This window comes from Pristiophorus japonicus, chromosome 20 (assembly GCF_044704955.1).
Source record: "Pristiophorus japonicus isolate sPriJap1 chromosome 20, sPriJap1.hap1, whole genome shotgun sequence".
Taxonomy (NCBI): Eukaryota; Metazoa; Chordata; class Chondrichthyes; family Pristiophoridae; genus Pristiophorus; species Pristiophorus japonicus.
Window position 1 is genome coordinate 88803383 of NC_091996.1, and position 26435 is coordinate 88829817.

A 26435-nucleotide genomic window follows, 5' to 3' on the forward strand; every position below is an offset into this window, starting at 1 on the left:
AACCTTCGCTGCACTCCCTCAATAGCAAGAATGTCTATCCTCAGATTAGGAGACCAAAACTGCACACAATATTCAAGGTGTGGCCTTACCAAGGCCCTGTACAACTGCAGTAAGACCTCCCTGCTCCTATACTCAAATCCTCTCGCTATGAAGGCCAACATGCCATTTGCCTTCTTCACCGCCTGCTGTACCTGCATGCCTACCTTCAATGACTGATGTACCATGACACCCAGGTCTCGTTGCACCTCCCCTTTTCCGAATCTGTCACCATTCAGATAATATTCTGCCTTCCTGTTTTTACCACACATTTATCTACCAGCGACCTCTACCCCCTAGAAGGACAAGGGCAGCAGGCGCATGGGAACACCACCACCTCCACGTTCCCCTCCCAGTCACACACCATCCCGACTGGGAAATATATCGGCCGTTCCTTCATCGGCGCTGGGTCACAATCCTGGAACTCCCTCCCTAACGGCACTGTGGGAGCACCTTCACCACACGGACTGCAGCGGTTCAAGAAGAAGAGCACTTTCTCATGCACTGTGAGGCAATGAGAGACCGGCCTTTCCAGCGACGCCCACACCCAGAGATTATTCATGTCTTTTAAAGCATGTCACACAAAGTCTTTAGGGCGAGAAATCCCCTTGCACCCCATCTGGGGCGGTCACTTGAAGTCTCGGAAAAGTAGCGGCAGGCGCTAATCATTTTCTGCTCCTGGGAAATTCAGCTCCAAGAGGGAAGTGGAGCGTTAAATCAAGCACTAACCACTCCTCTTAGGGCGCTCGAGTGCGCGGGCGGGCGGTAGAGGCAGAGTGCTGAACAATGTGGAGTGCATTGCTAATGGCATCAGAGGCCCCTTCCCTCGCTGAAAGGGAAGGGCCAATGGGGGTGATTGACATACTTCTGCTCAGTTCCGCGTTGAAAGGGGACCTGCGCGACTGCCATTACAGCCCCCAACGCTCTCGGAGAGCAGAGGGCTCGCTCGCCTGGCAGCGATGAAGCAGCAAAAACTTTCAGCGGGCAGCAGACTGGTGCAAAGAATAACGTTTGACCGACCTGGACACCGGCGCCTTCAATTCGCGCTCGCCAGGCGGCCAGCCGAGGTGACAATGCCGCTTCTTCCTGGCTGACGCCCGGCAGGGGAGGCGGGAGGCATGTTTCACATCCGGGCCGCTACGCACGTTACGGCGGCACGGTCTGCTTGCCGCCAAAGGCCGAGGCGTTAAGTGTTAGAGCCAGCGCTAAACCGGCAGGGAAGTTCCCGAGCGTGGCTGAATTCGGTCGGTAACCCCTTCTCAGGCGCTAACAGGAGGCGCAACGCAACGCGAACTTGTCCCCCAAGCTCCGATTAGGAATGGCATAGTGGTCCCCCTGACTCAAACACACCCCCCCCCCCCCCCCCTTGAGGCCTTCGGATTGGAGGAGGCAAAGGATAGTTACAAGACTGCGACCGCAGACAGCTCTAGATGAAGGAACTGGAATCGGCAACGCGACTATGGGGGGAAAGAAAATGCTTTCGAGCAAAACCTCCGCCAGGACACCACTTATCATCCAACAACTGTAAAGGGAACCCCGGCCGATTTTGACACAGTGAATACTCACCTCGCGCTCCCCAAGCTCGCCGCGAAGAAAATTAAAATCTTCGGGAATCGGTATTTGTAACAGCCCATTGTGGCGAATCGTGAGCTGGGAGACTGGCTGTCTGGCGAGACCTGAGGGGACACTTGCCAGATATAAGCAGCTATCATCAAAAGGCGGGGCGTGGTGACCTCGATTGGCCCTCTGTGTCATTTTATTGTGCTTCACCCGACCAGCATTATACAATCCAGGAAAAAAAAACAGAATCACGGCAAGGCACCCGAGCAGATAAGGGATTGCCAAAGGTCGTTGTCTCAACTGGTGTTCGGCTTCTGTCTTGGAATCTGGTCAGCTTTAAGGGCGGACACGAGATTTAAATTGGGAGGAACAATGGAGAGGGTGTGGCGAGGGAGGTCGACAGTCATATCCTAGCCCCCACACCGCCCCCCCCCCCACCCCCCCCATCTCCCACCCCTCAAGAAAAACACAACCGCTTTTATTTTCCACATTCCCCTCCCCCCCCGGGAACGGACTTCATCTGCCGTTATTTGCCGGCCCACCCGGCCCTCACGGCATTCAAATGTCGATGGCGGTGGGCAGGGGGTGGGGGAAGCGTGACACAGTGGTGCGGTCGACTTGTGCCTCCCATCCTGCCTTCGCCCACCTCCTCATTGGCAGAAATATCGAGGCCCGCTTACGGCCAGACCAGAGGCACCATGGATCCAGGGCAACCCGCGGGCTACAGGTTGTTTTTGAGTGTTTGTAGAATCACATGAGCACAGAAGGAGGCCATTCGGCCCAGCATGCCCGTGTCAAAGGGTTACATAAGAACCAATAAGAATTAGGAACAGGAGTCGGCCATCTAGCCCCTCGAGCCTGCTCCGCCATTCAACAAGATTACGGCTGATCTGGCCGTGGACTCAGCTCCACTTACCCGCCCGCTCCCCGTAACCCTTAATTCCCTTATTGGTTAAAAATCTATCAATCTGTGATTTGAATACATGCAAATGAGCTAGCCTCAACTGCTTCCCTGGGCAGAGAATTCCACAGATTCACAACCCTCCGGGAGAAGAAATTCCTTCTCAACTCGGTTTTAAATTGGCTCCCCCGTATTTTGAGGCTGTGCCCCCTAGTTCTAGTCTCCCCGACCAGTGGAAACAACCTCTCTGCCTCTATCTTGTCTATCCCTTTCATTATCTTAAATGTTTCTATAAGATCACCCCTCATCCTTCTGAACTCCAATGAGTAAAGACCCAGTCTACTCAATCTATCATCATAAGGTAACCCCCTCATCTCTGGAATCAGCCTAGTGAATCGTCTCTGTACCCCCTCCAAAGCCAGTATATCCTTCCTTAAGTAAGGTGACCAAAACTGCACGCAGTACTCCAGGTGCGGCCTCACCAATACCCTATACAGTTGCAGAAGGACCTCCCTGCTTTTGTACTCCATCCCTCTCGCAATGAACGCGAGTGATCCAATTAACCTGAACCCCCCCCCCCCCCACCTCCCCAGCTATTTCCCCACAGCTCTGCATTATTTTTTCCTTTTCAGGTATTTATCCAATTCCTTGTTTGAAAGTTACTATTAAATCTGCTCCCACCACCCTTTCAGGCAGCGCGATCCCGATCACAGCAACTCGCTGCGTAAAAACATTCTCCTCATTGTCCCCCTCTGGTTCCATCACCGATTATCGTCAATCTGTGTCCCCCCGGTTACCGACCCTCCTGCCACTGGAAACAGTTCCTCCTTATTTACTCTGTCGTCAAAACTCCTTCATGATTTTGAACACCTCTATCAAATCTCTCCTTAACCTTCTCTGCTCTAAGCAGTATGTTGTGACTAGAGTATGAACATGGCAGCGAGCAAACCCCACACTCCACATAGCTGAAGCCCCTCACTAATGTTTTAAAATTTTGAATTCAGAGTTTGTGGGGTTTCTTGGACAGCCAATGAGATGCCGGCTGATCTGAGGGAGTGCAGCGAAGGTTCACCAGACTGATTCCCGGGATGGTGGGACTGACCTATCAAGAAAGACTGGATCAACTGGGCTTGTATTCACTGGAGTTCAGAAGAATGAGAGGGGATCTCATAGAAACGTTTCAAATTCTGACGGGTTTAGACAGGTTGGGTGCAGGAAGAATGTTCCCGATGTTGGGGAAGTCCAGAACCAGGGGTCACAGTCTAAGGATAAGGGGTAAGCCATTTAGGACCGAGATGAGGAGAAACTTCTTCACCCAGAGAGTGGTGAACCTGTGGAATTCTCTACCACAGAAAGTAGTTGAGGCCAATTCACTAAATATATTCAAAAAGGAGTTAGATGTGGTCCTTACTACTAGGGAGATCAAGGGGTATGGTGAGAAAGCAGGAATGGGGTACTGAAGTTGCATGTTCAGCCATGAACTCATTGAATGGCGGTGCAGGCTCGCAAGGCCGAATGGCCTACTCCTGCACCTATTTTCTATGTTCCTATGTTTCTATGTATCCTGACTCCATCCACCTGCCTTGGCTCTGTATCCCTTAATACCCCGAGCAAGAAAATCTACCCATCTCAGGTTTAAAACTATTCATTTTGAATTTCTCAGACAATCTTTGAGATGGTTTATTGCCAGCCGAGCCTCAGGAACCTATGGGTCTCCCGTAAACCTCGCCCCCTCCCTCCTTGCTCCCCCTGCTAAGGAGAGGAAGATTTGAAGGACCACCACGGAGAAGAACATAAGAAATAGGAGCAGGAGTCGGCCATTTGGCCCCTCGAGCCTGCTCCGCCATTCAATAAGATCGTGGCCGATCTGATCTGGGTCTCAACTCCACTTCCCCGCCCGCTCCCCATAACCCTTGACTTCTTTGGTGGGTTGCAGGCAGCTAAAAGTCTTTTCCCAATCCATCAGTCTGCCGCTAGTGTTATTTTTCTTCTTATTGTTCATTCACAGAATGTGGGCATCGCTGGCAAAGTTGGCATTTATCGCCCGTCCCTCGTTAACCCTCGAGAAGGTATTGGTGAGCCACCGTCCCGACAACTGAACGGCTTGCCTGGCCTTTTCAGAGGGGGCCGTGGGTCTGGAGTCACGTGTAGGCCCAGACCGGGTAAGGAGGGCCGATTTCCTTCCCTAACGGACATCAGTGAAACCAGATGGGCTTATTGCGACAATGCAGCAGTTTCATGGCCACCAATGCTGAGGCTAGCTTTTTTTTCATTCCAGATTTATTTAATGAACCGGATTTAATTTCCGTGGTGGAATTTGGACTCAAGTCTGCGGGATCGTTGGTCCATGGCCTCTGGATTCTCAGCCCAGTAAACGACCGCTGTGCCACCATTGCCATTATATCACCGCGGGCCCTCGCCAATGATTCACAAAGCTGAGGCAGCATCACGCTTGGTGCCAGCTGGCACAGTACTGCCAGCACAGAACATAAGGGAGACCTTCAGCCGACTGAGATCCAAGGCCATAAATTACGCGGGTGCTTGAGTCCTCCTCCTCTACTCCCTTGTCACTGTCAGTGGGGCTGGGGGGGCTGCTCATGGACAGACTGGTCATCCGCTGGCTGATTATCTGAAAGCATAAATGGTACACCGCTCGCGTTAAGGTGAGGGCAGGGGTGGGCAGAAATGGAGCAGGGAATGTAGACAGCATCAGTATCAGTGAGAAAGCCTTCATGTGTGAGGGGGGAAGTGGGATGAGAAAAGGGGAGGTTATAAAGATACCATTTGTTATATAAGCAGACTATAGATATACTCTCTGTGTAGTCACTGTACAGTTGCATAAGATGGAGACTTGTTTCCGAATGTACTAACAATAAGGTTTACACCGTGTATGCTGGCACCACTAGAGGGTGCAACTGGTGGAGACCGGGGCTTCCTGCCCCTGTGGCAGGGGCTGTCCACCAGAGGGCACTGTGGTGGGAGACCCGAGGGTCACCTGCCTAGGTGTGCAGGGCCCAGTATAAAAGGCTGCCCACCCTGCTTGTGCCTCACTCTGGAGTTACCCATAAAGGACCGAGGTCACCGCAGTTTGAGTACAACACGTTGCCTCGCGGAGTCACTCATAAGTGCGTTACAGATACAACACCGTTATTGCCCCCAGCGGACAGCTGCTGGAGCTGGCCTTCACCCCTGCCTGGCCTCTGCCGCTCCCTCCGCTGGTGTGCCACCTTGGCCTGCAAAAGGAAATAATTTCTGTGCATCTCTCAGCCGCGGGCACCAGCTCAGAGACTGGCGCTACGCGGCCTTTAGAGTTTAGCCTAGTAGAGGGGTCTGCACCGGGTGATGCACTGGGGCCTAGGGCGCTGCAGCAAGGCCGAGGGGACACTGTAGCTCGGGAGCCAGCTCCCCGGAGGGAGAGTTCGTGCGCGGGGTACTGTTGCACAGGACTCAGACGAGGAACTCGATGGGGAAGCGTTCACACGAAGGGCGACGGCCACGCACTCCGACATGATCGTCTCTCGGAAATGGTAAGGAGCGTGGAGGAATCTCTGCGCGCATCACGGAGCCCACCGTTGTCAGTCTGCAGGCGATGGCTGACGCCCAGAGGGACCGTGTCCTCTCTCAGGATGACCGCGTTCCTGAGCCCACCACTGCCCCCTCCGCCATTGCACTCGTGGCTGCCTGTCCCCCCAGCCAGTCCAGACTGCCACTGAGAGAGCCATCCTCACCCTGGTCTGAGGCTCGAGGCCTGGTTGCAAGAGGTCATAGTCATAGGCAGTCCCTCGGAATCGAGGAAGACTCGCTTCCACTCTTAGCATGAGTTCTCAGGTGGCTGAACAGTCCGATACGAGGACCACAGACTCTGTCACAGGTGGGACAGACAGTGGTTGAAGGAAAGGGTGGGTGGGACTGGTTTGCCGCACGCTCCTTCCGCTGCCTGCGCTTGATTTCTGCACGCTCTTGTCATGTATTCAACCATTCCTTAACACAGTACCTCTCGTCTGTTCTGATAGTGGCCATGCTCGCGTGGTTTAAATCCCAGTTTCTCGTCGCCATTGATACGTCCTTACTACACAGTATAAATGCACACGAGGCCCATGCTTGGGAGAAGGTCAGTCTGTGACCTGTCCTTTATTCCCTCGCACTCAAGTGATGAAGGTGGGTGGAGCTTCCCCTTTTATACCTGAAGGTCCAGGTTAGGAGTGTCTCCCACAAGTTCACCACCTAGTGGTCATTGTTCTCACGGTGTACAACTTAGGTCAGATTATACATTGGTTACAATGCTGGTTGAATACATGACAGCTCTCGGCGACGAGACTCGAGGTGCTCAGCGCCCTCCCGGATGCACTTCCTCCACTTAGGGCGGACTGGTCTTTGGCCCAGGGTACTCCCAGGTGTCGGTGGGGATGTCGCACTTTATCAGGGAGGCTTTGAGGGTGGTCTTTGTAACGTTTCCTCTGCCCGCCTTTGGCTCGTTTGCCGTGAAGGAGTTCCGAGTAGAGCGCTTGCTTTGGGAGTCTCGTGTCTGGGGCATGCGGACAATGTGGCCCCGCCCAGCGGAGCTGGTCGAGTGTGGTCAGTGCTTCGATGCTGGGGTTGTTGGCCTGGTCGAGGGACGCTGACGTTGGTGCGTCTGTCCTCCCGGGGGATTTGCAGGATCTTGCGGAGACATCGTTGGTGGCGGAGCTCTGTGACCAGGTCCTTGCTGAAGCACACACTGTTCCTCAGTGAAATTGTTGTCGGAGAACTGCTGCTGGAAGACTCTGGGAGGGTGAGGCCTCCGGTTGAGAGCCCTGCTGGCCCTCCCTGCTCTGGCCACATTTTGCTGTCTTTCTCTCTGTCTAAGTTGGCTCCGATGGAGACGTTGCAGCCCGAAGTCTCGTGCCAACACAGGCACCGTGAAACGATATAAATGTTGGACTTTCAAACCTGCTCTCAATGAAAGCCACAAATCTTCAACAGCCAGAACATTCCTTCAACTGATGAAATCTGGCAAGACGCCTGTCTGCCTGCGTGAAAGTAAACAGCAACCATTACTGGCCGACTGAAAACTTACCTCACGCTGGGGCCTGTAAATAGCGCTCCTGCAGCGGAGCCCCGACTGAAACCCCGGCTGCTGAAGCTGTCGTTGTCCGGCGCCAGGCGGTAAAATGGGGCGACCTCCCGGGGCAATAAAGGGTCACTGCGCGTGGCGATGACGTCAGCATCGCTGGGCACAGCCGAGCAGGGTGCTATGTGTTAGCGCCGCCGTAAAACCCCCGCCCAATTTAGCGGGAGGCACTGTTCTCGCCCCGCCCAGGCGAAAACTCATTTAGCGCTCCCGGGGACAATGTGCCCCAATTTCTCCCCCGCTGTCCTTACGTCTAGATTCCATGAACTTCCCTGCACCAGGCTTTAGATAATTTCCTGGTCTCTCTCTCTCTCACCTTTCTTAAATACGCGAGTTACATTTGCAATTTTGCAATTTAGAGGCACAATTTCTGAATCAAGTGGGCTTTGCAAGATCAGAGCTAAAGCATCTTTGGTTTGCTCACCTACTTCTTTTAAAATGCTGGGGTGGAAATCATGAGGTCCTGAGCTTGGTCAGACTTTACTGCCATTACTTTTTTCCAACTGTTTTTTGCTTATATTAACTTTAGTGAGTTCCACTCCTTTATTTATCATTAGCTTCCCTGGAATGTCAGGTATATTATCCTCTTCCTCTGCTGCGAAGACTGACACAAAGTAATTATTCAAGAAGTCTGCCATTTCATTATTTTCATTTGCAATATTACACCGGCTATACGGCACAGACACAGGCCATTCGGCCCAACCAGTCCAGGCCGGCGTTTATGCTCCACTCGAGCCTCCTCCCGTCTTTCCTCATCTAAATCTATCGGCATAACCCTCTATTCCCTTCTCCCCCATGCGCTTGTCCAGCCTCCCCCTTAAATGCATCGATACTATTCGCCTCAACCCCTCCCTGTGGCAGCGAGTTCCACATTCTCACCGCTCTCTGGGTAAAGACGTTTCTGTTATGTCTGTAATGTACCTATGAGTGACTCCGCGGGGCAATGTGTTGTACTCAAACTGTAGTGACCTTGGTCCTTTATTCGTAACTCCAGAGTGAGGCACAAGCATGGTGGGCAGCCTTTTATACTGGGCCCTGCAGGTGACCCTCAGGTCTCCCACCGCAGTGCCCTCTGTTGGACAGCCTCTGCCACAGGGGCAGGAAACTCCGGTCTCCACCAGTTGCACCCTCTAGTGGTGCCAGCATAGTATATACACAGTGTAAACCTTATTGATAGTACATCAGGTAACAAGTCTCCATCTTATGCAACTATACAGTGACTACACAGTGAGTATAACTATAGTCTGCATAAATAACAGTTTCCTCTAAATTCCACATTGGATTTCTTGGTGACTATCTTATATTGATGGCCCCTAGTTATGCTCTTCCCCACAAGTGGAAACATTCTCCCTGTATACACTCTATCAAAACCTTTCATCATTTTAAAGATTTCTTTTTTCAAGAGAAAGGAGACCCAGCCGGTCCAGCCTTTCCTGATATGTACACCCTCACATTTCTGGCATCATCCTTGTAAATCTTCTCCGCACCCTCTCCAGTGCCTCTATATCCTTTTTACAATACGGCGACCAGAACTGTGCGCAGTGCTCCGAGTGTTACCCGCATCTGTTTTTAAAGGGCCCACGTAACCCCGTGACCAATGTTCCCTGTCATTTTTTTGGGAGGGTCGCGCGGCCCATTGAAAATTCTGCGCGTGGGCTGTTTTTTCAGTGTAAAAGCTGGCTTACTGGCTCTGTGGGACCCCTGCTGAGGGGGGGTGGGGGTGACTGCTTGTGGCACTGTGTAAACTGGGTTGTTGCTGGGCAACGGGCTGCCATTTTGGGGGGAAAAAACGGGCCTAAAAACGATTTTGTTTTTTAAAAGCAGAGTTAAAGTCCTGTATTTACTTGAGGAAGTTTGACTCCTATCTTGGAGAAAGCACGTTCACACCAGATATCTTGTCACTCTGATCTGATAACTGCTAGTATGCCCACCTGGAGTTATGCCAGTTCCTAGGTTCTACATGACGGTAATTACATGTAAAAATAGAGCTTCGAGAACTGCGTGGAAGTTCCCTTGTGTACACCTTATTTCCTGATGACAGACTGAGGTTTCAAATTCCAAGCTCATTACAGAGGGACAAAACTGCTGGAACTTCAGAATCAGCAAATCTAGAGTTACATAAAGTTAGCGGCTAAAAGCACTTACGTGCCCAAAAAAAGGGACGATAAAGGTTGACGCTATAAGCATGGCCTCTCGCGAACTAACGGGGATCAAACTGTCTCCCAAGGGGTCTGCGCTTTCGAGTCCGCGGGGAGAGGATTGGGGGGGGGGGCGTTGTGAGTGCGTGTCCACAGATCCTTGAGAAACAGAAACTCCACAGGAAAAGCGATCCATCCGTGGCTGACTAAAGAAGTTAAGGATAGCATTAGATTGAAGGAAGAAGTAATGTTGCGAAGGATAGTCGTAAGTCTGAGGATTGGGAAAGTTTCAGAAAGCAGCAGAGGATGACCAAAAAAATTGATAAAAAGGGGAAAAAATAGACTATGAGACTAAACTAGCACAATATATAAAAACAGACTGTAAGAGCTTCTGTAAGTATGTAAAAAGGGAGAGAGCAGCAAAAGTAAACATTGGTCCCTTAGAGGCTGAGACAGGAGAAATTATTCTGGGGAACAAAGGAATGACAGAAACGTTAAACAAATATTTTGTATCTGCCTTCACAGTAGAAGATGCAAAAAGCAGACCTAAAGTGGTGGGGAACCCAGAGTCTAATGAGGGTGGGGAACTTAATGTAATTAATATAAGTAGAGAAAAAGTATTCGCGAAACTAATGGGACTAGCTAAAAGAGGTGGCTGCAGAGATAGTGGGTGCATTGGATTTGATCTTTCAAAGTGCTGTAACCTGCAGGGCTACGGACCAAGAACTGGAAAGGGGGATTAGGTTGGGTAATTCTTGGTCGGCCGGCCCGGACACAATGGGCCTAATGGCCTCCGTCCGTGCTGTAACTTTCTGTGATTCTATGATCTATGAACATTCCTTAGATTCTAGAATGGTCCCAGCAGATTGGATGGTAACAAATATAACACTGCTATTCAAGAAAGGAGAGAGAAGGAAAACAGGGAACTACAGGCCAATTAGCCTGACATCAATCAGTCGTCGGGAAAATGCTGCAATCCATTGTTAAGGAAGTGGTATCAAGCCTCTTTGAAAATTATAACACGATTAGGCAGAGTCAACATGGTTTTATGAAAAGGAAATCATGTTTGACAAATTTATTAGAGTTTTTTGAGGATGTAACTGGCAGGGTAGATAAAGGGGAACCAGTGGATGTAGTATATTTGGATTTCCAAAAGGCATTCGATAAGGTGCCACATAAAAGGTCGGAACTGCGGAATGTTCGAAAAGAGCACATTCTTAACCACTGAACGGGGGAGGGGAGGAATGAACAAAAGGGAAGGTCGGTGATAGGGTGGAAGACAGGAGAGATGAGAGAGACAAACGGGGATGATGGGCCGACTTGAAATGGTAATGGCAGAAGTTAGAAAACAAAAGGTGAGTCAAGCTAGGGCGTGAATGGCGGGATAATTACCAGCTGCCAAGGGAAACGGAGAGAGAAAATAAATAAATAAAACTTGGGTGGGGGTGGGGGTAGAGATTTGTAAAAACAAAAGGGAGAAAAGGGAACAAAATAGGGGCAAAGGTTACGCTCTGAAATTGTTGAACTTGATGTTGAGTCCAGAAGGCTGTAAAGTGCCCAAACGAAAGATGAGGTGCTGTTCCTCGAGCTTGTGTTGAGCTTTGTTGGAACAGTGTAGGAGGCCGAGGATGGAGAGGTCAGAGTGGGAATTAAAGTGACAGGCGACCCGGAAGCTCGGGGTCACGCAAAGCAGTCACCCAATCTGCATTTGGTCTCCCCAATGTAGAGGAGACCACATCGTGAGCAGCGAGTACAGTGTAATGAATTGCAAGAAGTGTAAGTAAATCGCTGCTTCACCTGGAAGGAGTGTTTGGGGCCCTGGACAGTGGGAAGGGAGGAGGTCAAAGGGCAGGTGTTGCATCTCCGGCGCTCGCACGGGAAGGTGCCGTGGGAAGGGGAGAGGGTTGGACCAGGGGGTCGCGGAGGGAGCGGTCCCTTCGGAACGCTGAGCGGGGAGGGGAGGGGAAGATGTCATCGATGGTGGGATCACGCTGGAGGTGGCGGAAATGGCGGAGGGTGATCAGTTGAACGTGGAGGCTGGTGGGGTGAAAGGTGAGGACAAGGGGAACCCTGCCGTGGTTCTGGGAGGGAGGGGAAGGGGTGAGAGCAGAGGTGCGGGGAATAGAACGGGCACGGTCGAGGGCCACGTTAACCGCGCGGAGGGGAATCCTCGGTTGAGGAAAAAGGAAGACTGTCAGAGGCACTAGTGTGGAAGGTTCCAAGTTTGCTGATGATACAAAGCTAGGCGGGACAGTAAGCTGTGAGGAGAACACAAATCGTCTGCAAAGGGATATAGATAGACAAAGTGAGTGAGCAGTGAGGCGGCAGATGGAGTATAATGCAGGGAAATGTGAGGTTGTTTACTTTGGTAGGAAGAATAGAGAAACTGAATATTTTATAAATGGTGTTCAAAGAGATTTGGGTGGCCATTGTACAGGAAACACAGACAGCGAGCGTGCAGGTAGCTGTAAGGAAGGCAAATGGGATGTTGTCCTTTATTTCTGGGGGTTGGAGTATAAGAGTAAGGAAGTCTTGCTACAATTATACAAGGCTTTGGTGAGGCCACACCTGGAGTACTGTGCACAGTTTTGGTCTCCTTATCTAGTCAAGGGGTCACAGTCTAAGGATAAGGGGTAAGCCTTTTAGGACCGAGATGAGGAGAAACTTCTTCACCCAGAGAGTGGTGAACCTGTGGAATTCTCTACCGCAGAAAGCTGTTGAGGCCAATTCGTTAGACATATTCAAAAGGGAGTTAGATGCGGCCCTTACAGCAAAAGGCATCAAGGGGTATGGAGAGAAAGCAGCAAAGAGGTACTGAGGTTGAATGATCAGCCATGATCATATTGAATGGCGGTGCAGGCTCGAAGGGCCGAATGGCCTGCTCCTGCACCTAATTTCTATGTTTCTAATTGAGTATAAGACGAGGCGTACTGTTTTGTCCTTGTACAAGACCTTAGTCAGGCCGCACTTGGAAAACCGTGTCCAGTTTTGGTCTCCTCACATGGCGGGTGATATTGAGGCTCTGGAAAGGGTGCAGAAGAGGGCCATTAGGCTAATTCCAAGTCTAAAGCATCTAGTTATCAAGATAGGCTAAAAGAGGTGGGACTCTATACCTTAGAGCAGCGTAGACTATGAGGGAATCCGATTGAGGTTTATAAGATAATGGAAGGGAATAGACGGTGTTGCAGCTGACAGTTTATTTAAATTAAATAGGTTCGGGAGGACCAGGGGGCACAAATTTAAGTTGTATAAGGCGAGATCGAGGTTAGCCATCAGGAGCTGGCTCTTTTCCCAGAGAACAGTAGACCTCTGGAACAAGCTGCCGTTTCATGTGGCGGATGCAAACTCGCTGCATTCCTTCAAGCGAGAGCTGGATTTGTTTCTGGCTGTGGCGGAGATCACCTCTTACAGAAGGTAGGTCCTGCAGGGAGTTCAGGGCCAGAGTGATCTCCTGGAGTAGTTATGATCGCCTCGATGGGTCGGAGAGGAATTTCCCAGATTGTTTTTTTTCCCAAATTGGCCTGGGTTTTTTATCTGTTGCTTTTGCCTCTCCCAGGAGATCACTTGGTTTCGGGGTGGGGGTGGAGTGTGTATATTGTGATACACAAGGTATCGCAATTATGTAGGGCAGGCTCGATGGCCCAGATATTCTTTACATAAGCTCATGAGAAATAGGTGCAGGAGTAGGCCATTCGGCCTCTCGAGCCTGCACCACCATTCAATAAGATCATGGCTGATCATTCCCTCAGTACCCCTTTCCTGCTTTCTCTCCATACCCCTTGATCCCTCTAGCCGTAAGGGCCATATCTAACCCCCTCTTGAATATATCCAATGAACTGGCATGGACAACTCTCTGCGGTAGGGAATTCCACAGGTTAACAACTCTCTGAGTGAAGAAGTTTCTCCTTATAGTCTTAAATGGCCTACCCCTTATCCTAAGACTGTGACCCCTGGTTTTGGACTTCCCCATCATTGGGAACATTCTTCCCACATCTAACCTGTCCAATCCCGTCAAAATCTTGTAAGTTTCTATGAGATCCCCTCTCATCCTTCTAAACTCCAGTGTATCAAGGCCCAATTGATCCAGTCTCTCCTCATATGTCAGTCCCGCCATCCCGGGAATCAGTCTGGTGAACCTTCGCTGCACTCCCTCAATAGCAAGAACGTCCTTCCTCAGATTAGGAGACCAAAACTGAACACAATATTCCAGGTGTGGCCTCACCAAGACCCTGTATAACTGCAGTAAGATCTCCCTGCTCCGATACTCAAATCCCCTCGCTATGAAGGCCAACATACCATTTGCCTACTTCACCGCCTGCTGTACCTGCATGTCAACTTTCAATGACTGATGAACCATGACCCCCAAGTCTCGTTGCACCTCCGCCTTTCCTAATCTGCTGCTATTCAGATAATATTCTGTCTTTGTGTTTTTGCCCCCAAAGTGGATAACCTCACATTTATCCACATTATACTGCATCTGCCATGCATTTGCCCACTCACCTAACCTGTCCAAGTCATCCTGCAGCATTTTAGCATCCTCCTCACAGCTCACACCGCCACCCAGTTTAGTGTCATCTGCAAACTTGGAGATATTACACTCAATTCCTTCATCTAAATAATTAATGTATATTGTAAAGAGCTGGGGTCCCAGCACTGAGCCCTGCGGCACTCCACTAGTCACTGTCTGCCATTCTGAAAAGGACCCGTTTATCCCGACTCTCTGCTTCCTGTCTGCCAACCAGTTCTCTATCCACGCCAGTACATTACCCTCAATACCATGTGCTTTGATTTTACACACCAATCTCTTGTGTGGGACCTTGTCAAAAGCCTTTTGAAAGTCCAAATACACCACATCCACTGGTTCTCCCTTGTCCACTCTGCTAGTTACATCCTCAAAAAATTCCAGAAGATTTGTCAAGCATGATTTCCCTTTCATAAATCCATGCTGACTTGGACCGATCCTGTCACTGCTTTCCAAATGCGCTGCTATTTAATCTTTAATAATTGATTCCAACATTTTCCCCACTACTGATGTCAGGCTAACCGGTCTATAATTACCCGTTTTCTCTCTCCCTCCTTTTTTAAAAAGTGGTGTTACATTAGCTACCCTCCAGTCCATAGGAACTGATCCAGAGTCGATAGACTGTTGGAAAATGATCACCAATGCATCCACTATTTCTATGGCCACTTCCTTAAGTACTCTGGGATGCAGATTATCAGGCCCCGGGGATTTATCGGCCTTCAATCCCATCAATTTCCCTAACACAATTTCCCTAACACAATTTCCCACTTTATAAGGATTTCCTTCAGTTCCTCCTTCTCACTAGACCCTCGGTCCCCTAGGTTATTTGTGTCTTCCTTCGTGAAAACAGAACCAAAGTATTTGTTTAACTGGTCTGCCATTTCTTTGTTTCCCATTATAAATTCACTTGAATCTGACTACAAGCGACCTACGTTTGTTTTCATTAATCTTTTTCTCTTCACATATCTATAGAAGCTTTTGCAGTCAGTTTTTATGTTCCCAGCAAGCTTCCTCTCATACTCCATTTTCCCCTTCCTAATTAAACCCTTTGTCCTCCTCTGCTGTATTACAAAATTCTCCCAGTCCTCAGATTTGCTGTTTTTACTGGCCAATTTATATGCCTCTTCCTTGGATTTAACACTATCCTTAATTTCCCTTGTTAGCCACGGTTGAGCCACCTTCCCCGTTTTATTTTTACTCCAGACAGGGATGTACAATTGTTGAAGTTCATCCATGTGATCTTTAAATGTTTGCCATTGCCTATCCACCGTTAACCCTTTAAGTATCACTCGCCAGTCTATTTTAGCCAATTCACGTCTCATACCATCGAAGTTACCTTTCCCCAAGTTCAGGACCCTAGTCTCTGAATTAACTGTGTCACTCTCCATCTTAATAACGAATTCTACCATATTATGGTCACTCTTCCCCAAGGGGCCTCGCACAACAAGAGTGTTAATTAGTCCTGTCTCATTACACATCACCCAGTCTAGGATGGCCAGCCCTCTAGTTGGTTCCTCGATATATTGGTCTGGAAAACCATCCCTAATACACTCCAGGAAATCCTCCTCCACCATATTGCTACCAATTTGGTTAGCCCAGTCAATATGTAGATTAAAGTCTCCCATGATAACTGCTGTACCTTTATTGCATACATCCCTAATTTCTTGTTTGATGCTGTCTCCATCCTCATTACTACTGTTTGGTGGTCTGTACACAACTCCCACTAGCGTTTTCTGCCCTTTGGTATTCCGTAGCTCCACCCATACCGATTCCACATCATCCAAGCTAATGTCCTTCCTTACTATTGCATTAATTTCCTCTTTAACCAGCAACGCCACCTCACCTCCTTTTTCTTTCTGTCTACCTTCCTAAATGTTGAATACCCCTGGATGTTGAGTTCCCAGCCTTGGTCACCCTGGAGCCATGTCTCCGTGATGCCAATTACATCATATCCATTAACTGCTATCTGTGCAGTTAATTCGTCCACCTTATTCCAAATACTCCTCGCATTGAGGCACAGAGCCTTCAGGCTTGTCTTTTTAACACCCTTTGCCCCTTTAGGATTTTGCTGTAATGTGGCCCTCTTTGCTTTTTGCCTTGGGTTTCTCTGCCCTCCACTTTTACTTTTCTTCTTTCTATCTTTTGCTTCTGCCCCCATTCTACTTCCCTCTGTCTCCCTGCATAGGTTCCCATCCCCCTGCCATATTGGTTTAACCCCTCCCCAACAGCACTAGCAAACACTCCCCCTAGGACATTGGTTCCGGTCCTGCCCAGGTGCAGACCGTCCGGTTTGTACTGGTCCCACCTCCCCCAGAACCGGTTTCAATGTCCCAGGAATTTGAATCCCTCCCTTCTGCACCACTGCTCAAGCCACGTATTCATCTGAGATATCCTGCGATTCCTACTCTGACTAGCACGTGGCACTGGTAGCAATCCTGAGATTACTACTTTTGAGGTCCTACTTTTTAATTTAGCTCCTAGCTCCCTAAATTCATCTCGTAGGACCTCATCCCGTTTTTTTACCTATATCGTTGGTACCTATATGCACCACAACAACTGGCTGTTTACCCTCCCCCTTCAAAATGTCCTGCACCCGTTCCAAGACATCCTAGACCCTTGCACCAGGGAGGCAACGTACCATCCTGGAGTCTCGGTTGCAGCCGCAGAAACGTCTATCTATTCCCCTTACAATAGAATCCCTTATCACTATAGCTCTCCCACTTTTTTTCCTGCCCTCCTGTGCAGCAGAGCCACCCACGGTCCATGAACTTGGCTGCTGCTGCCTTCCTCTGATGAGTCATCCCCCTCAACAGTACCCAAAGCGGTGTATCTGATTTGCAGGGGGATGACCGCAGGGGACCCCTGCACTACCTTCCTTCCACTGCTCTTCCTGTTGGTCACCCATCCCCTATCTGGCTGTGTACCCTTTTCCTGCGGTAAGACCAACTCACTAAACGTGCTATTCACATCATTCTCAGCATCGTGGAGGCTCCAGAGTGAATCCACCCGCAGCTCCAGTGCCGCAATGCGGTCTGTCAGGAGCTGCAGCAGGATACACTTCCCGCATATGTAGTCGTCAGGGACACTGGAAGCGTCCCTGACTTCTCACATAGTACAGGAGGAGCATAACACGTGTCTGAGCTCTCCTGCCATGACTTAACCCCTAGATTAACCTAATTTGGCAACAATAATGCTAAAGGTTACTTACCGATAAAGAAAAGAAAAAGAAACAGCTACTCACCAATCACCAGCCAATCACTTACCCCCTTGGCTGTGACGTCACCTTTCGATTTCTTTCTACTTCTTTTGTGCCTTCTCTCCCTGCTGCAGCTGCACCAGCTGGGCCTTTATAGGCCGCTCCGACCTCCCCGAGCTCCCGCCTCTCCGACTGCCGCCGCCTCGCGACTGCCGCTGGGCCTTTATAGGCCACTCCGGCGTCCCCGAACTCCCGCCTCTCGACTGCCGCTGGGCCTTTATAGGCCACTCCGGCGTCCCCGAACCTCTTGCTGTGACGTCACACTTCGTTTTCTTTTCCTCCCAGGTCGGGGAGTCAGCACTGCTGGGGAAAACAAGACAAAGCAACACCTCCCGCTCCCACTTGCCCGAGCTCTCCCGCTCACCAAACTCTTACCTTTGCACTCTGACCTGCCGCTGCACTCCAATCGAGTGAACCTTTGTTGCACTGCCTCCAAGGCAATTATACTCCCTCAATAGCAAGAATGTCCTTCCTCGGATTAGGAGACCAAAACTGAACACAATATTCTAGGTGTGGTTTCACCAACTGCAGTAAGACCTCCCTGCTCCTATACTCAAATCCTCTCGCTATGAAGGCCAACATGCCATTTGCCTTCTTCGCCGCCTGCTGTACGGGAAGGTGGCCAGAGTGGCTGAGGGTCGAATACTCCAGCCACGCCGAGTTCACATAGGGGGAGGCTTCCATACCGTGTCTCCGACTGAAGGTCACAGCCACACGGCTCGGGGTGACCGAGGGCAAGCTCGTATGCTTGAAGTGCAAGGGACACCTTCCCCTGGGACAGCGGTGGTGGCTCAGGAAATTGAGTCAGGACACGGGGAACCAGACAGCGGACTGGGGGAGACTAGGGAACGATATGTACCGACAGATTACGGGGACACAGGGGGGAGCGGAAGAAAAAAGAAATTTCTGTGCAGGCTCGAAGGGCCGAATGGCCTACTCCTGCACCTATTTTCTATGTACCTGCATGCCAACTTTTCTATTTGCTCCAGACATTGCTTGTGTACCTTTAAGGATGTACGCACCAGAATGCCCAAATCTCCACCATCTTTAACGCCTTACCCTGGAGGGTGTATGAATGTTGAGCATTTGCCCTGCCCACATGCATGACCCTGCACTCATCCAAGTTATACGTCATTTTCCAGTCTTGAGCCCAGTCTCCCAACACATTCAGATCTGCCTGAATCAGACCAGCCTCTTCTACAGTTCCAGCACTCGCACAGATCTTGGTATCATCGACAAACTGTGCCACCAACCCCTGAATCCAGATCATTCATAAAAATAGTAAATAGCAACGGTCCCGACACTGATCCCTGCGGGACACCACAGGTGACCGATCTCCAAACAGATCCGAATCCATCTATAACTACTCTTTGCCTGCGTCCTGCCAACCAGTTCTGTATCCAGCTCACTATATTACCACTAATACCAGAGGCTCCGAACTGATAGAGAAGCCTCTTGTGCCGCACCTTGTCAAATGCTTTTTGGAAATCTAAGTAGACAATGTCTACTGGGCTTCCCTCATCCACCAACTTTGTAACTTCTTCAAAAAATACAATTAGATTTGTGGGACATGACCTCTTTTTTTATGAAGCCATGTTGGGTGACCTTAATATGTCCCTCCCTATCCAAGTATTCATATATCGCATCCTTTATGATTCTTTCAAGCACCTTACCTATTACTGATGTTCAGCTGGTGGGCCTATAGTTACCCGGGTCTGCCTGGTCACCTTTGTTTGAAATGGGGACTACATTAGCCTCCTTCCAATCTGTAGGAACCAATCCAGAGTGCAGTGAGCTGTTAAACATACAGGCCAGGGTCTCGCACAGCTCATGTCCCATCTCCCGAGGGAGGACCCTCGGGTGGCTACCATTCGGCCCGGCTGCTCGATCTATTTTCAAGTGCTTCATTCTTTCTAGAACTATGGGCTGGGTTTGCCGGCCATTTTGCGCTGCGGGTTTCGCCCCGGAGCGGCGTGAAAGGCGGCGGCGGAGAGACCTCCAGCGCCCGCCGCGATCCTCCGGTCAGGTTTTTTTTGAGTCGCCTTGCTGAGCGGCACCGCCTGGAAAAGCCGCGTCGGGTGCGCGCAACGTCCCTGGCCGCGACACCGCCGCGAGTTTTGAGCCCGGCCCGCAACGAGCGCCTGGGAAATCACTGCGTTCCCGCCACCCCGGCAGCGGGGAGGGAGGGAAAGCCAGGCACTCCGCAGGCAAGCGCGAGCGTTTGTGGTTTGAATTGTGTTTGTGCGGTTTGTGTTGAGGTGGTGTGGGGCCGATGTTTTGGGGATGTTTTTCTGTTCTTTTTTTTGGTTCCCCCTGCCCCCGCCCGCCCCAGGGCCTCTCTCGGAGAGCTCCCGGCCCCGGCGCTTTAGCTCGGGAGTTTCCCAAGCTTGCGCCAAGAGAGGTATACAATGCCCCCCCCCCATCCCCCCCTTAGCGCCACGCCGCCTGATGCAGGGCCCAGATGCCCAAACTTAAATACTAATTTTGTTAGTGTCATGTATTCTACATGTTTACTGCTGGTGCCATCACGCCTGATGTACCACCAGAGGGCACTGCAGTGGGAGACTTGTAGGTTACCTGTACTTGTAGGTAACCTAAAGGGCAAACTATCCCACCTCGTTGCCATTATCACCCGGAAAAGCCTACATCCCAGCCCAAAATGTTAATCTAAGTTAATCAAGGGATATGGCGTGAAAGCAGGAATGGGGTACTGAAGTTTCATGTTCAGCCATGAACTCGTTGAATGGCGGTGCAGGCTAGAAGGGCTGAATGGCCTGCTCCTGCACCTATTTTCTATGTTTCTATGTTTCTAACTCGATGTTACTTACCGTTATGTCTTTCGATGCTCTGATAATGACTCCATGAGGCAATGTGTGGTACTTGAACTGTACTGACCGCAGTCCTTTATTGATAACTCCAGTGTGGGGATCACACCTGGTGGCCCGCCTTTTATACGGGGCCTGGCCCACCTGTACAGGTAACCGACAAGTCTCCCGCTGCAGTGCCCTCTGGTGGTACATCGTGCGTTATGGCACCAGCAGTAAACACGTAGAATACATGACACGAACGAAATTAGTATTGTTAAATTTTAACATTTGAGCATCATCTTCAAGAGTGAAGACTGATGCAAATAACTCATTTAATATTTCTGCCATACCTAGTGAGTCCTTTGTTACCTGTCCTTGAACACCCTTCAGTGGCCCAATACAGTCTTTGATAGCTCTCTGACTCTTCAAATAACTGAAAAAGCTCTTTCTATTACTGCCACAATTGTCTACAATCTTTTTTCCATTAGCCTTTTTGCTGATCTAATCGCAGCCTTCGTTTTCTTTCGTTGTTCCTTGCATTCAACCCTATTTAGTTGAGTATTAAATGTTTTTACTTTATAGAAACATTTCTGTTTACATCTTACTTGTCTTTGCACAGAGCCAGTCTTGTATTTACGGCACAGAAACAGGACATTCATCCCAACCGCTCCGTGCCGGCGTTTATGCTGCACTCGAGCCTCCTCTCAACCCTTGTCATCGCCCCCCCCCCATCCCTCCATTCCCTTCTCCCTCATGTGTGTATCCAGCCTCCCCTTAAATACATCGATACTATTCGCCTCAACCCCTTCCTGTGGCAGCAAGTTCCACATTCTCACCGCTCTCTGGGTCGAGAGGTTTCTCCTGAATTCCCCATTGGATTTATTAGTGGTGATCTTATATTTAATTGAAATTGAGAGAGGAAATAACTTGCATTCACAGCAAATCAAGTCCTTTTTGGAGTGCAGCCACTGTTGTAATGTGGGAAGCGCGGCAGCCAATTTGCGCACAGCAAGCTCCCACAAACAGCAATGTGATAAATGACCCAGGTAATCTGTTTTGGGGGATTTGGTGAAGGGATCAATATTGGTCAGGACACCGGGGAGAATGCCCCACTGCCTTTCTTCCAATAGTGGCCATGGGATCTTCTACATCGACCTGAGAGAGCAGACGGGGCCTCGGGGTAACGTCTCACCTCCGACAGTGCAACGCTCCCTCAGTACTGGCACTGGGATATGTGCTCAAGTCTCTGGAGTGGGACTTAAAGCAAAGAATTAATCTTAATGAGCACTTGTCATTTTTGCAGCCCAAATAATGAAACAGAAAGCATTCTCAGAATCACAGAGCGGTCACAGCGCGGAAGGAGGCCATTCGGCCCATTGAGCCCGTGCCGGCTCTCTGCAAGAGCACCTCAGCCAGTCCCACTCCCCCCGCCCTTTCCCTGTAGTCCTGCACATTTTTTTCCTTCAGGTACTTACCCAAATCCCTTTTGAAAGCAGTGATTGAGTCTGCCTCCACCGCCCTCTCAGGCAGCGCATTCCAGATCCTAACCACTCGCTGCGTTAAAAAAAATGTATTACGTCGCCTTTGGTTCTTCTGCCAATCGCCTTAAATCTGTGTCCCTCTGGTTCCCGACCCTTCCACCAATGGGAACAGTTTCTCTCGGTCCACTCTGCCTGGGGCCCCTCCTGATTTTGAACACCTCGATCAAATCTCCTCTCAACCTTCTCTGCTCCGAGGAGAACAATCCCAGCTTCTCCAGTCTACCCCCGTCACTGAAGTAGATGTCCACTGTCCACTTACAAAAACCTTTGACACTGTCAACCGCGAGGGTCTATGGAGCACCTTCCCCTGTTTCGGATGCCCCCAAATGTTCGTCACCCTCCTCCGCCTGCTCCACGATGACATGCAGGCCGTGATCCTGACCAACGGGTCCATCACAGACCCAATCCACGTCCGGACCGGGGTCAAACAGGGCTGCGTCATCGCCCCAACCCTCTTCTCAATCTTCCTCGCCGCCATGCTCCACCTCACAGTCGACAAGCTCCCCGCTGGAGTGGAACTAAACTACAGAACCGGTGGGAAGCTGTTCAACCTTCGCCGCCTCCAGGCCAGGTCCAAGATCACCCCAACCTCTGTCGTCGAGCTACAGTACGCGGACAACGCCTGCGTCTGCGCATATTCAGAGGCTGAACTCCAGGACACAGTCGAATTATTTACCGAGGCGTACGAAAGCTTGGGCCTTACGCTAAACATCCGTAAGACAAAGGTCCTCCACCAGCCTGTCCTCGCCGCACAGCACTGCCCCCCAGTCATCAAGATCCACGGCGCGGCCCTGGACAACGTGGACCATTTCCCATACCTCGGGAGCCTCTTATCAGTGCGCCAGTGCAACCTTCAGCCGCCTGAGGAAAAGAGTGTTCGAAGACCAGGCCCTCAAATCTACCACCAAGCTCATGGTCTACAGGGCTGTAGTGATACCCGCCCTCCTGTATGGCTCAGAGACGTGGACCATGTACAGTAGACACCTCAAGTCGCTGGAGAAATACCACCAGCACTGCTTCCGCAAGATCCTGCAAATCCCCCGGGAGGACAGACGCACCAACGTTAGCGTCCTCGACCAGGCCAACATCCCCAGCATTGAAGCACTGACCACACTCGATCAGCTCCGCTGGGCGGGCCACATTGTCCGCATGCCGGACACGAGACTCCCAAAGCAAGCGCTTTACTCGGAATTCCTTCACGGCAAGCGAGCCCCAGGTGGGCAGAGGAAACGTTACAGGGACCACCCTCAAAGCCTCCCTGATAAAGTGCAACATCCCCACCGACACCTGGGAGTCCCTGGGCCAAAGACCAGTCCGCCCTAAGTGGAGGAAGTGCATCCGGGAGGGCGCTGAGCACCTCGAGTCTCGTCGCCGAGAGCGCGCAGAAAGCAAGCGCAGGCAGCGGAAGGAGCGTGCGGCAAACCAGTCCCACCCTCCCTTTCCTTCAACCACTGTCTGTCCCACCTGTGACAGGGACTGTGGCTCTCGTATTGGACTGCCTTTGACACTGTTCACTCTGCCCCATCACGGACTCTACTGAACCATTGAATCTCTTTCCCCACACAGCCCAGAGAAAAAAAAGAAAGTCTTGCATTTATATAGCGCCTTTCATAACCTCAGGACGTCCCACAGCGCTTCACAGCCAATGAAGTACTTTTTTTGAAGTGCAGTCCCTGTTGTAATGTAGGAAACAGGGCAGCCAATTTGCGCACAGCAAGCTCCCACAAAACAGCACTGAGTGAAATGTATTTTGTTGGTTGAGGGATAAACGTGGGCATGGACACGTTCCCCTGCTCTTCTTCGATGTTTATCCAACTCCCTTTTGAAAGCTAAAATTGAGTCTGCCTCCACCACCCTTTGCTGGCTGTGTATTCCAGATCCTAACCACTCGCTGCGTACAAAAAAAATTCTTCCATCGCCTTTGGTTCTTCTGCCAATCGCCTTAAATCTGTGTCCTCTGGTTCTCGACCCTTCCACCAATGGGAACAGTTTCTCTCTCCATCTACTCTGTCCAGATCCCTCATTGCGCGGCAAATTAACAAGAGGAGGTGGACGTTCTGAAAACTGCATTTTTTACGATAACTGGTATGTCATCTGTGGCTCGGTGGGTCACGCCCTGGCCTCTGAGTCAGAAGGTCATGGGTTCGAGTCCCACTCCAGGGACTTGAGCACATAAATCCAGGCCGACACTCCCAGCGCAGGGCTGAGGGAGCGCCGCACTGTCGGAGGGGCAGTACTGAGGGAGCGCCGCACTGTCGGAGGGGCAGTACTGAGGGAGCGCCGCACTGTCGGAGGGGCAGTGCTGAGGGAGCGCCGCACTGTCGGAGGGGCAGTACTGAGGGAGCGCCGCACTGTCGGAGGGGCAGTGCTGAGGGAGCGCCGCACTGTCGGAGGGGCAGTACTGAGGGAGCGCCGCACTGTCGGAGGGGCAGTACTGAGGGTGCGCCGCACTGTCGGAGGGGCGGTGCTGAGGGAGCGCCGCACTGTCGGAGGGGCAGTACTGAGGGTGCGCTGCACTGTCGGAGGGGCAGTACTGAGGGAGTGCCGCACTGTCGGAGGGGCAGTGCTGAGGGAGCGCCGCACTGTCGGAGGGGCAGTTGCTGAGGGAGCGCCGCACTGTCGGAGGGGCAGTGCTGAGGGAGCGCCGCACTGTCGGAAGGGCCGCCTTTCGGATGACGCTTTAAACCGAGGGCCCTGTCTACCCGCCCAGGTGGACGTGGCAGAGAAGCAGGAGGAATTTTCCCCGTTTAAATAAACTGGAAGTATGCAGTGGGTCGGGCAGCATCTGCGGAGAGAGAAACAAGAGTTAATGTTTCGGGTCGAAAGCCCCCTTCGTCAGAAGTGGGAAAAGTTAGAGAGGTGATAGGTTTTTAAGCAAGTGAAGGGGCGGGAAAAGAGGAGAAGGGAAAGGCCTGTGATAGGGTGGAAGGCAGAAGAGATTAAGAGACAAAAGGAGATGGTAATGGGACAAGTTAAGAAACAAAAGATGAGCCTAGATCGGGTGCATCGGAGCCGGAGACAGTTGCTCAGGAAAGATCACCATAGGCAATCCTTCACAATCGAGGCAGACTTGCGTCCACTCCAAAAGTGAGTTCTCAGGTGACTGAACAGTCCAATACAGGAATTACAGTCTCTGTCACAGGTGGGACAGACAGTGGTTGAGGGAAGGGGAGGGTGGGACTGGTTTGCCGCACACTCCTTCCGCTGCCTGCGCTTGCTTTCTGCACGCTCTCGGCGACGAGACTCGAGGTGCTCAGCGCCCACTTTCTCCACTTAGGGCAGACTGGTCTTTGGCCAGGGACTCCCAGGTGTCGGTGGGGATGTTGCACTTTATCAGGGAGGCTTTGAGGGTGATCCCTTGTAACGTTTCCTCTGCCTGTTAAGTATGGAAGAACGCCACAAGACTGAGTACTGTGAGCTAAAACTGATGTGACCTTAGTCTCTTTAATACAACTCCAGAGTGCTCAAGCAGTCTGGCAGACAACCTTTTATACTCCCTTGCACGAGGTGTGCAGGTGACCCTTGGGCCTCAAACAGTTGCGCCCTCTGGTGGTACGTCTTACACAGTTACAATGTTTACATACATAACACTGCCCACCTGGGGCTCGCTTGCCGTGTAGGAGCTCCAAGTAGAGCGCTTGCTTTGGGGAAGTCTCGTGTCGGGGCATGCGGACGATGTGGCCCGCCCAGCGGAGCTGGTCGTGTGTGGTCAGTGCTTCGACGCTGGGGATGTTGGCCTGGTCGAGGACGCTGACGTTGGTGCGTCTGTCCTCCCGGGGCATCAGGAAAGAGATGCGGCAGCGAAAGCGAGTTTTGGTAGCTACCTGACCACACACGATAGAGGGGAAACAGAAAGCAACGAAGATGAACAAGGTAAAAGAGACAAACGGAAATCCCGTCTGAGGGGAGAGCAGAGCCTCTTCAAGGTGGGCGTTCCTGAAGAGAAGTGGCCGTGAATTAAACAGCTCGGCGACCTTGCGTCAGAAGCTGAGCTCTCCCTGGTGGCTTGGCCAATATTTATCCTTCAACCCAACCCCACTAAAAAGAAACAGTTGCTTGCAGAAAATTGGTTGCCGTTGTTCCGACGTTGCTCTTGGAAAGTACTTCATTGGCTGTAAGGCGCTTTGAGACACAGCCAGGCCATGGAAACAGGCCCCTGTCTGCTGACGTAAGGTAATGACCTGGAAAACCGGAGGGGGGTTAAGAGGCACTATAAAAATGCAAATTCTCTTGCTAAACATGCTGATGCAAGTGTGAAAGGGCACCTGTGTGATTTTATCAGCCGCTGACAGATTGCTGCTGTTGCATCTACACCTTTCGTATCGCGCTCGAGACAAAGGCGAGCAGGAAGGCTATAAGGAAGTGAGCGCTGAAAATGGTTTATGATCTTGTGACGTGTAGTACACTTTGTCAACGGGGATTGGGGGAGAATGAGTCATGACAGGTTGATGTGACTCATCGTGAATCAGGCCACAATGATCCTGGCAGAACTGACTTGCGTTCAGTAATCTCCCGAGAACGCTATTTGGCAGCACTCGGTTATACACCGACCATTAGTTTCCTG

General features: G+C 50.9%; 1 protein-coding gene across 1 annotated transcript in view; it reads right to left on the reverse strand.

Annotated features, from left to right (window-relative positions):
- Window positions 1–26435, reverse strand: part of LOC139232819 (zonadhesin-like) — a 197652-nt gene that overhangs the window by 162926 nt on the left and 8291 nt on the right. Inside the window, exons 2-4 of the mRNA XM_070863314.1 lie at window positions 18546–18778; window positions 7554–7706; window positions 1057–1197 (exon numbers count right to left, since the gene is read on the reverse strand). Of these exons, the coding sequence (XP_070719415.1) occupies window positions 1057–1197; window positions 7554–7706; window positions 18546–18778 (527 nt within the window). The remainder of the gene's footprint in view (window positions 1–1056; window positions 1198–7553; window positions 7707–18545; window positions 18779–26435) is intronic.